Below are 11,321 nucleotides of genomic sequence, written 5' to 3'. Positions count from 1 at the left end.
TCATCTTGGGGCAAATGCTGAAGTCTGAACCAGCCACCCCGGAGTGGGCAGTGCCAGGGAGAGGAACAGGTTCCCTCGGGTGATGAGTCCCACAGGGTGTCCTAAGGCATCCTTCACCACCCTGGGATGGAACCTGCCTCTCTGAGCCTTTAACCTGGGCTTAAACCATGCTTTGTCCTGTTTGCTCCTGGAGGAGTGGTCTGCAACACGAGAGAAACTCACGCTGGCGTGCTGGAGGAGAAATGAACTCAGCTCACCCCACCGCCTGCTGCAGTCTCATCTGGGTTTGTGGACAAGTTGTAGGATTTGGTTTCCAGATGAGCACTTCGGTAATTCCTTGGCATGACGAACTTGCAGATGGTTTCCTCATCTACTGCTGCTGGCGTTTTATTCGCTCTGTCCTAGCAATGTTTAAATTTCACCTCGCTGTGGAAGTCTCTCTGATTTCTGTCAAGGTGATTATCTGTGTGAATGACAACTATCTGCATAATTAAGAGTCCAAAATGGGTGGGAGTGGCTGAGGAGCTTTCCAAAGCACTCAAAAGGCTCAGCGTAGAAGAGCTGAGTATGTTCTCGTTCCTGCTGGCTTCTTCACACGATTTCTTTTTCCAGAATACGCTGCTTCGCCTCTTCGCTGTCCAAGATTAGGACTAGAAAAGTCCAGAGAAGAAAAAACGTTCAGTGTTTTGCAGGAAAAGTTTTTCAGTGTTCAAGAGGATTTGGATAACTTTTGGGTAGCCCTGAAGTGGTCGGGCAGTTGGACTTGATCTTTGAAGGTCCCTTCCAACTGAACTACCCTATCCTATCCTATCCTATCCTATCCTATCCTATCCTATCCTATCCTATCCTATCCTATCCTATCCTATCCTATCCTATCCTATCCTATCCTATCCTATCCTATCCTATCCTAAAGCTGAAGACCCAATTCTGCTAATAATCTCTTTGTGTTTGTGAGATGCTGGGTTTGCACACATGAGTAATTAACTCCTTAAAGTGATGACAGGGAAGGCTACAAACCATGGTGGCAGGCTGACAGTTGCAGGGGGTCTTCCCGAACACGTTGCCCTGCTGCAGCTGATGGATTTGCCAACCTGAAGAGCTTCGCCTGCTGAGGGAGAAGAGAGCTTCGCAGCGGTGCTGCCTCGATGACAGTTTTCAAGAGATGGAGATAACTCCACTGCTGCAGATTGAAGGCTGTGATCACAGAATCATTAAGGTCAGAAAAGCCCTCTAAGATCACCTGGTCCAACCGTCCCCCTACTACCAGTATCACCCACCAAACCCTGTCCCCAAGCACCACGTCCAAGCTCTCCTTGAACACCCCCAGGGACGGGGACTCCCCCACCTCCCTGGGCAACCCGTCCCAAGGCCTGACCGCTCTTGCTGAGCAGAAATGTCTCCTCATTGCCAACCTGAGCCTCCCCTGGCACAACTTGAGGCCGTTCCCTCTGCTCCTGGCCCTGGTTCCCTGTGAGCAGAGGTCGCCCCCCAGCTCCCCACCCCTTCCTTTCAGGCAGTTGCAGAGAGCAATAAGCTCTGCCCTGAGCCTCCTCTTCTCCAGCCCAAACCCCCCCAGGTCCCTCAGCCGCTCCTCACAGGACTTGTGTCCCAGGCCCCTCCCCAGCTTCTTCATGTGCCTTGCTCAGGCACTGCAGTGCCAGCCACCCTCTGAAATTCCCCTTTGAGTGTGTGGGGACGGCTGCTGAGTAGGGGCTCTGCTGATGTATTTTTGCCTTTGTTAGCAGCCCAACAGAGTCTCATAGCCCAAATTATTCCTGCCATGAATTGGAGATCACCTCAGCGCCGTGTTGGGGTGCCATGATGACACAGCTCTACAGTGCCGTGGTGACTGACGTGGTGCCGTGGTGACTGACACAGTGACACAGTGACTGACCTGGTGACACAGTGCCATGGTGACTGACATGGTGATATGGTGACATGGTGATATGGTGCCATGGTGACTGACATGGTGATATGGTGACACGGTGACTGACATGGTGACACGGTGCCGTGGTGGCTGACATGGTGACACAGTGATTGACATGGTGACATGGTTAACTGACACGGTGACTGAGATGGTGCCATAGTGACTGACACAGTGACACAGTGATATGGTGACTGGCATGGTGCCACAGTGGCTGACATGGTGACACGGTGACACAGTGATTGACATGGTGCCGTGGTGACTGACATGGTGCAGTGATGACTGACACGGTGACACAGTGACATGGTGACTGACATGGTGCCATGGTAACCGACATGGTGCCATGGTGGCTGACATGGTGCAGTGATGACTGACACAGTGACACAGTGACATGGTGCCTGACATGGTGCCATGGTGGCTGACGTGGTGATACTGTGACATAGTGCTATGGTGGCTGACACAGTGACATGGTGACAGTGATTCGGTGACACAGTGACTGACATAGCACCATGGTGACTGCCATGGTGACATGGCACCCTAGTGATTGACGTGGTGACACGATGACTGACATGGTGACATGATGCCATGGTGACTGACACGATGCCATGGTGCCATGGTGCTTGCCACGCTTCCATGTTACTATCATGTTAGGTTGCAACAGTGCCATGGTGCCTGTGTGCCACAGTGCCTCACGCCACCACACGGGCGGCCCCTCTCCCCTCAGCGAAGGCGGGAACGGCTCCAAGATGGCGGCGGCGCCGCTCCCTCCCGCACCATGGGGGGGCGCCCGGGGGGGCCGCGCTTTCCGCTTCCGAGGGCGGCTGAGGGAGGAGGAGGAGGAGGCGGCGGCGGCGCCATGGCGCTCCTCAAGCGGCTCCCGCCGCCCGCTCAGGGGGTCCGGCACCGGCAGCCCGACACCGAGGCGCTGCTGGCGGGGCGCTCCCTGGGATCCGGCACCTTGTACATCGCCGAGAGGTGCGCGGGGAGCCGAGGAGAGGGGATTTGGGGGGGTTTGAGCGGGGCAGGCGGTGTTTAACCGCTGCATGGAGGGAGCCGTGTGGGGCGCGAGTCCTGTGAGGGAGCTGGGGGGGTTTGGGGTGGGGAAGAGGAGGCTCAGGGCAGAGCTTATTGCTCTCTGCAACTGCCTGAAAGGAAGGGGTGGGGAGCTGGGGGGCGGCCTCTGCTCACAGGGAACCAGGGCCAGGAGCAGAGGGAACGGCCTCGAGTTGTGCCAGGGGAGGCTCAGGTTGGCAATGAGGAGACATTTCTGCTCAGCAAGAGCGGTCAGGCCTTGGGACGGGTTGCCCAGGGAGGTGGGGGAGTCCCCGTCCCTGGGGGTGTTCAAGGAGAGCTTGGACGTGGTGCTTGGGGACAGGGTTTGGTGGTGACATTGGTGGTAGGGGGGTGGTTGGACCAGGTGATCCTGGAGGGCTTTTCCAACCTTACTGCTTCCATGTTCTGTAACTCTTTATAATTATTTTTAAACTCTTTCTGAGCCATACACTTCAAGAAGCCAGCTGTTGTTAATGAATTTTTGAGTTTCCTTTACTTGTTGAAAAGTACCTTAAATACAGGCTATTCCTGCAGTGACAAAGTTGTCATAAAACCAAGTTTTGACCTAAAATTCACACCAAACAGTGAGCATCCTGCTAACTCTGACTCAGAACCACCCCTACTGGAAGGGCTCTGAGGCCAGCAGCACTTGGTGCTGTTGCGTTCATTCCTCCAGGAGAGGAATCTCCCCGGAATTCCAGTTGCTGCTGTGCTCAGCTGCTCGGCCGCAGACAGAAGGGCTTCTGTTCACACAGCCGCTGCCCTCAGTACTTACAGCACCGAGTTTTCTCCGAACTGGATCACAAAACATCGTGTGAGGCGCCTGCGAGTCCCCCAGCCAGCTCCCACGTGTCTGGGGCATGGTGTGAAGCTTTCACCAGCATCCTAAAATGCCAGCGCTTGTAGGGGCAGAACCAGAGCCCGGAGCACAAAGAGCCTTTGGGTGCACGTGCTGCCTTGTCAGAGCGTGGAAAGCTGCCCCATCGAGGCGTGTGTGGGGGAAATCCTCGCCACCACTTCACCAGCTCTTGCTTTCCGCCTGGTTTCCTGACACCAGGAGACTTCTGTGGCATTCTCGTTGGTTTTGTCCTCTCGCTTTCTGCTGCTCCGTACTTCTGTTCGCTCTCACGCTACCCTAAAATACCCTGAGGTGGAAGAAGCTCATGGGGACCATCGAGTCAGCTCCTGGCTCCACAAAAAGGACGTCCTCTACCCCAAAAAAACCCCACAGCATTTGAGAGCTCAAGCAGCCCATTATGCTGTGGGATCTCTCTGTTACTTTTTGGTGTCACTTTCCATCTCTGCAGGCATGACTCAGGTACCTTTGATTCCTCTATCATTCTAACTCCTCTTTTTCTTTTCCCCCCCTTTTTTAGCCGCCTGTCTTGGGTGGAAAACTCCGGCGTCGGCTTCTCCTTGGACTACCCCAACATCAGCCTGCACGCCGTGTCCAGGGACCTGAGCGCCTTCCCCTGGGAGCACCTCTACGTCATGGTCAACGCCAACTTTGAAGGTACGCGCCCCACGCAGGGCTCCTGCCCGCTCCGAGCAGCGCCGTCCCGTCCTCCAGATGGGAGCCATCTGTGTTTTCAACCAATTTAATTGATTTTTGGTTTGTTCAAGTGTTATTGTCCATTTTCCTTTTGGTTTGGGGTAACTGATTTAAAGGAAAGTTTCCCCGTTGCGTGCAGTTTGGGTTCTGCTGCACCTCGGCACGTGGCTAGGAGCAGGTAGAGCCACTGCAGCCTGGTTCTCTGCTCTCTCTCACTTATTTTAAACAATTTTCTTTGGCTGCTGTCTCCCCGTGATTCCAGTGCTTACACATCGTTTTTGTCTTACTGAATTTCTGCCACTGTTGCTTCCCTCTCCGGGTTTCATGAATTCCTGCTGCTTCCCATCACCCTGGAAGCTTTCATCCTGGTTTGCCCTTAAAAAACAAAACAAAAAGACCATAGCTTGTGTTACTGAGCTTGATGGATCTTTGCACATTTCCAAAAAAAGAACATTTTGGCCAGTCGTGCTCTTTACCTGCAGAAAACAAGCTTTCAATTTCTTTGTTTGCTTGAGGGTTTTCTTTTTTTTTTTTTTTGATATATCTTTTTTTTTTTTTTTTTCTGGTGGGCCCTTTAATATCTTTATTAAATGTGTCACAAACTCTTCCACATCAGCTGGAGAGTAACAAGCATTCAGTCTTCAGCAGGCCTCCTTTCCTCTTCATCCCCCTGGCTGTTGTAGTTAAAGGTTAGAAGCTGGCCTTTAATTTTTCTTTAAATTATCTACATGCTGGAATCTCAGGAGCCCGAGACGATTTTACACTATTAATATTTCTCATTGTTTCCTTCTGTCGTGCTGCTAATATTCTCTGACAGTCTGTCGTTACAAAGATTACAACTAATATTCTTCTTCCTCACTTTTAATTGTATTTCCTCTGAAGTGAACTGTGCCTAGTGTGAAGAAAGATCTTCACACTAGATCACTTCCAACTTTTAATTCATTCTGATAAGCGTTTGAGAATCTGAAACTCCTCCTGTGATAGCTCTCATCTATAAATCCTTAGTAGATTGATATTTTTTTCATTATTATCATTTTTTCTTATTTTTTAACTCTGTGAATTCTACGTTTCCAGCTAGGAGAAACCCAAACATTCAGTTTCCAAATCTCTCCCTGCCCTGTAATTTTTAGCCGCTGAGTTAAATCCAAACCTCTCCACTTTGTCAGCTGCAGGAGTCTCGATTTTCCAGCCGGGCAGGGTACATTTTGTTCTTCCCCTGGAAGTTTTTGCTGTGCCCTGTGTTTATGTGCCTTGTCCTCAAGCTGTTCGTAGAAAAAGGCAGTCGGGGGTTGGCTTCCCTGAAAGCAAAGCGCTGGATGGAGCAGCAGCGAGCTGAGCCTGGGGATGTCAGTTGGATGAGGACTGGGGAGCTTCCCCGGGAGCTTTATTTTTGGGGTACAGACTGGCAGCTTCTTGGCCTCTCAGTGTGCTTGGCATTGCCAATTCTGTGTGTGAGAAAAGCCCCTCTTTGTGCAACAGCCTCACTGTATTCTCCTTTTTCTGGGGAAAACAATTTTGAAGCTGTCATTCAGTGACCCCAGCTACAAAGGGATGAACTGCAGCCATCCTCTGCATGGATTTTGTGTTTACAGAAACCAGAACACCACCTTGTGCTTAATTATTCAACTACCTGGGGCACAGAGGTCAGGAAGAGAGGTTTTACTCACAGTTGTCCTTGGCTCTGAGGATCCTTTCTACTCACCACCTTGCTGGCTTGCTAAGAACAGGAGAAATTGGGTGCTTCTGGAAACGTCAGACCCTGGGAGGGGCCAAACTGGAAGCTTTAAGGATTATTAAGGATCCATAAAATTCATCTGTGACTTAAAATATATATGTATCAAATCTGTATCTTAAAGGTAAAGATATCTTGAGGCAGATATATAAAGATTTGGTTAGATATAGCTACACAGGTAAGTGAATATGATTGTGAATTGTGGTTTTGCTTTAGCACTGATCAGATGTGCGTTCAGGTACTTCAGGAGAGCTCAGGAGAGGGAAATGTAGAATCCTGGAATCGTAAATCAAGCCTGTGTGCGCACTGCGAGTGTTGTCCAGGTGCTGTGAGAGGACCTTGGGTGCCTGCAGTGCGGGTGGGAGCGTGTTGTGCTTTTTGTGGATTTGTGTCCAGGTTTCTGGTTTTATTCTTTCTAAAGAATAAACCCGACTCTTCTGGACAAAATAAACACGTTTCTCTAACATCTGACTTTCTCTAAAGAAGAGGAGACGAAAGAGGCTCCCATGGCCGAAGGGGAGGAGGAAGACAGCGACGATGATGTTGAGCCTATAGCGGAATTCAGATTCGTACCGAGCGACAAATCAGCCCGTAAGTGAAGAGGGAAATGGTTATTAATTAATGGTTATTATTATTAATTAACTTTGAGGTCTGGTTGCTGGGCTGAAGTTTTAATGCTGGCTGTTCTTACAAGCTCTCTGCAAATGTGAATGTATTTGTTTTGTGCAGAGCTTGCTGCTGTATCCAAGCTTTAAGAACCTGAGGGTTCCTTGCAGGATCTAGTACACGAGGAGGTGTACCAGATAAAGCACTTGGCTGGATCCAGGAAATCTGATTTCTTCCTAGCCTGGCTGCTTGTTGGTGATGTTATTAAGTACCAACTCAGTGGGTTTTGGTAAAAGAATATTCTCAGTCCCTCTGATCCTTCAGTCCAGGACTTTTTGCTTCTTGTGAGGTCTTGGTGAAGAAATAAAGGAGTTTTTTTTATCACGGCAGCCAACTGGAGGGAAACGGGCAGCATCTTTCGTTCGGCCACGTGTCCACAAGGCGGTTGTGTTCTCTTTCCCCAGTGGAAGCCATGTTCTCAGCCATGTGCGAATGCCAGGCTCTGCACCCCGACCCAGAAGACGAGGATTCGGACAACGATTACGAAGGGGAGGAGTACGACGTTGAGGCACGCGGTTCGTAAGAGCTGTTTCTTTTGGGGAAAAAAAACAAAAACAAAAACAACAACAAAAAAACCAACTTATCTCACCTAAACATTCTTTTTGCCACGGGCTTGTCTTGCAGAGCTGGAGCAGGGCGACATCCCGACCTTCTACACGTACGAGGAGGGGCTGTCGCATTTAACCGCAGAAGGCCAGGCCACACTGGAGAGGCTGGAGGGCATGCTGGCGCAGTCTGTCAGCAGCCAGTACAACATGGCTGGGGTGAGGACGGAGGACTCGATACGGGAGTTTGAGGGTAAGATGCTCTTTGCTCTTCCTAAACAACTGCTGAGTGCGGTGGCTCTGCAGCTTGGCTGGTCCCTAAACACCAGCGCTGAGCACGCTGCGGGCTAATAGTTCTGTTTGGGGTTCAGCGTGAATTTAGGATCTTGGAAATGTAGTGCAACAGATTCAAAACAAAACAAAAAAAAAAGCACACACAACATCCTACCTGCTTTTCTAAGTCAGCTTTTTGAAGGATGCCATCTCTGAATGCTCCTAATTGTTTAAGTGTGTATTTAAGGAGTAATATTTCTTTTTGATGGAAAGATCTCTACATTTTCTTTTTTCTTTCCATGCTGCTTTCACCTGAGTAATGTATTTTTTAATTTATTTTATATAAATCTCAGTGTTTTAGAACAGCCTGAAATCTTTTCAAGGATTGCTGTTTGAAAATGATGTAGCTGTTGTGATTTCTAGCTATCCCCTTGCCTAGAAGAGCTAAAAGCACAATAATCACTTTTTTTTTCTGATTCGCGTGGATCATTTTTTTAATCTTATTTCCTTTGCCAGTTGTTCATAGGTTCTTTTTGTTCCACAGCTTTGTGACTCAATTTTATACAAAGATAACTTTAGGTGGCTTACTTGTGTTTGCGCAGCCCTTCATTAGAAAATTGTCTGGTTTCTGAACCCCGACATCTTGAAAATTGGGAAAAAAAATTGAACAGCCAGTACGTCAAATGTCTCAGAGCCAAATTTATCAGCTTTATTAGCCACCCTGATCTTATTTGCTCTGGTACAGCTCCTTGGTTTCCTGCCCTTATTAAAGTCCCCAGGGCTGCTCGCTTTCAGAGTTGCTGCTCTTTGACGTTGCAGCACGGGGCAGCTGCTCCCATCCTCAACTTGCTGATTGCTGAGAGCTGCTGGAGAACAGGATCTGGCTTCTCTCCAGCTGAGCCCAACTAGAGCTGTTAGAAGCAATCACCATTTGTTACAGCAAAACTTCATTTAAAAAAAAAAATAATGAAGTATTTAAAATCTGGTATTGAAGTCCTTTAATAAGACAGGGTGAGATGTGGGGATGTCTTTAAGGGACCGGCTGATGCAGCTGGAAAAAGAAAAAAAGAATTATGAGCACGTCAGGGTTTCTCAGAAGTTCAGCCAAACATCTTGTGCTTTGCTGATCTCTTGTCAGCAGAGGGCACTCGCTCTCTTTTGGATGCTAACATCCCCTCCAAGCCTGCAGCGTTGAGTGGCACTGGCTGTTTTTTTTTGCAGATGGGATGGAGGTGGACATGGCACCAGTAGTGGCGGGGCAGTTTGAAGATGCAGAAGTTGACCACTGAGGAGGACGCGTGCTGCTGTAAGTTCTTGTGGCTTCCGAGGCCTTCCACCTCTAACGTGCGGACGGGAAATGTCTCGTGGTGTTGGCACGATGGCAGCTGGGAGAAGGAGAAGGTCGCTGTGGTTATTGGGAGCGTGGGGAGTTTTTAATCATCTCTTGTAGGGGTCCACAAGTGCCCCGCATCACTGGGAGATGTGCAGCGCTGCCACGGCTGCGCTTCTTCCCCGCTTCACTGCTCCACTTGACTGCCAGAGAAAAGAAGCTGTGGGGCAGACAGCCAAAAGCTGAGGGGGAAGGAAGGAAAGGGGACAAATAGGAAGAAAGCTGAAAAAAAAAGAGTGAAAATGGGTCAGAAGTAGTCAGAGGGAGGTTATAGCGGCGCTGAGGAAGAGGCTGTGGTCCCTGAGAAAGGTTGTGGTGGAAAGATGGTGTGTGTGTCTGCTCTCCTCCTCCACTGCTTCTTTTAATTTGTTCCCAAACTCCTGCAGCTCTGAAAGTCTCTGAGTCCCTGCTCGCTGATCCCAGCCATTGGTCCTGAATTAGTGTTTCCTCTGTGGTGTCAGAGCTCTTGCAAATAAAGTCGAGGTGCTGGTGGCCCTGTACACATTTTAAAACCAAGCTCTAGATGCGGTGACTCTCAGATACTGAATGGAAAGCTTAGCTCTGCTGGCTTTGTCTCCGAGATTTCTGCCCGTGGTTTTACGAAGATAAAAATAAAGCAGCCATTTTTAACAGCCATCTGTTTAAAATTCAGATTCGAGGGCTTGTTGGCCTGGTTTGAACCTAGCAGGATTCAGGGGAGCTGCTGGCTGGTGGCAGCTCTGTAAGGAACCTGAAATGCTGGTGGAAGTGGCGTTGGTTGATCTTCTGGCAAAGCAAATGCCACGCTCTGTCCCTAAAAGCTTTGGTGGGTGGGATTCTTCCTGCACCTTACTCCATGCAAAGCAGGTGATTGCGCAGGGCGCTCTCGTGCTGTTGGTGTAATTTAAGGAATCTCAAAAAACCCGCAGCAAGAACTGGAAGGGTGATGTAAGAACAGCTCGTGGAGGTGTTCATCGCTCTGCTAACAAGCGTGAGCACAAAGACTGCTTGGTTCTGCGCCATCAAAATACGGGCAAGGAGGGAGCTGGCTGTTATCCTCTCAGAGCAGCTCGGTCCTTTTGGCTTTCTGAGCAGCAAAAACAATCGCTGCTCAGAGAGCACTGCGCTCCCTGCCTCTGAAGTGGCGCCCTTGTGGGCTGCTCGTGTCACACGTCACTGCTCGTTACCCAAATGCGATGTGGCAGTTTCCCGCTGAAGCTCCTGGAAGACTCGCTGGTGGTTCGGGGGGGGACGTTCCCACTTGGTCTCGTGGTGCGTGGCATTTTGTCCCTCGCATCACGAGGCTGCAATGTTCTGGCCCAAGTGGTGCGTGGCGGCGTGATGTGGTGCCCTGGCACTGGGATGCAGCTGGCTGTCCGTGCGTGCCGGCCTGAGTTTGGGTCTGTCAGGGACAAAGGTGCTCAATCCTCCTGCAAATTAGTGCGTTTTAATTAAAGTGCTGTCCTCCGGGTGGCTACTGGAACGATTAATAATCGTTTCTTGTGGTGCTGCTGACGTAAACGTGGTGTCTTGTGTCTTTCAGATTCTTCCTTGTGGCACTTGCAGAGTAAGCTGTAAAACTGAAGGCATCGCAGTGACTGTCGGGAGTTAACCTTTCTTTTAATGATCTGCGCTTAGACATCTCGGTCTATAAATGCTTTTATAGATGTTTAAAAAAAGGAGTTGACATTTGTGACCACTATGGGGTTATTTAAAAACACACACACACACACAACAAGTAATAAAACCTCTCCCATCTAATGTAAATGGGGCTTGGCAGGGGTCGTTTCAAAGAAGGAGTTCTAGGACTGCAGAAATACAACTTTACGCAGAGCAGAATTTTAGATTGTCCTAGAACTTCCCGTATTTTTGTACCTGTTCATTGAGTAATGGAGAGGAATGGAAATGTTACAGAGCTCAGCTGAAAGAAAATAAGGTCAGACAGGGATGAAAAGCAAAGCTCAGCTTCATGCCCCTCAAGTAACTGGTATCAGTTCACTGTTGTCCCTTCCATTTGTCTGGGAGCAAAGTTTGGGTGGTAGAGATGGAATAAAACCTGTAAAGTCCTGAAAATGAGAACTGGGTTGTGTCTTTGTATTAAATGTTAACAGCACTGTTAAATAAACTAAGATTTTTGTATCTCACAGCCACCTGTGTGTTGCAGTTCTCGGTCTTTTACCTCGACAAACTGCTGGGAGCTCTGAGCT

General features: G+C 49.4%; 1 protein-coding gene across 2 annotated transcripts; it reads left to right on the top strand.

The window, feature by feature from the left end:
• Positions 1 to 2,749: 2,749 nt before the first annotated feature.
• Positions 2,750 to 11,264, top strand: CLNS1A (chloride nucleotide-sensitive channel 1A). 2 transcript variants are annotated; one of them, XM_084286850.1, is made up of 7 exons: positions 2,750 to 2,899; positions 4,354 to 4,490; positions 6,748 to 6,852; positions 7,332 to 7,442; positions 7,552 to 7,725; positions 8,967 to 9,051; positions 10,658 to 11,264. In XM_084286850.1, exons 1-6 carry the CDS (start codon positions 2,781 to 2,783, stop codon positions 9,032 to 9,034), a joined length of 714 nt encoding a protein of 237 aa, XP_084142976.1. In that variant the 5' UTR covers positions 2,750 to 2,780; the 3' UTR covers positions 9,035 to 9,051; positions 10,658 to 11,264. The 2 variants fall into 2 exon arrangements, with proteins under 2 accessions (XP_084142976.1, XP_084142975.1); XM_084286849.1 differs by having other exon boundaries at positions 6,745 to 6,852.
• Positions 11,265 to 11,321: the final 57 nt, after the last annotated feature.

Source organism: Netta rufina, assembly GCF_964035555.1.
Source record: "Netta rufina genome assembly, chromosome: 1".
NCBI lineage: Eukaryota > Metazoa > Chordata > Aves > Anseriformes > Anatidae > Netta > Netta rufina.
This window is presented reverse-complemented; position numbering and strand designations above follow the sequence as displayed.

Excerpts from the sequence above, each read along its gene's own strand:
- CLNS1A (XM_084286849.1), top strand. The coding sequence starts at position 2,781 with ATGGCGCTCCTCAAGCGGCTCCCGCCGCCCGCTCAGGGGGTCCGGCAC. Across the intron at positions 6,853-7,331 it reads ACCGAGCGACAAATCAGCCC|TGGAAGCCATGTTCTCAGCC; the intron begins GTAAGTGAAGAG and ends CTCTTTCCCCAG. Across the intron at positions 7,443-7,551 it reads GTACGACGTTGAGGCACGCG|AGCTGGAGCAGGGCGACATC; the intron begins GTTCGTAAGAGC and ends CTTGTCTTGCAG.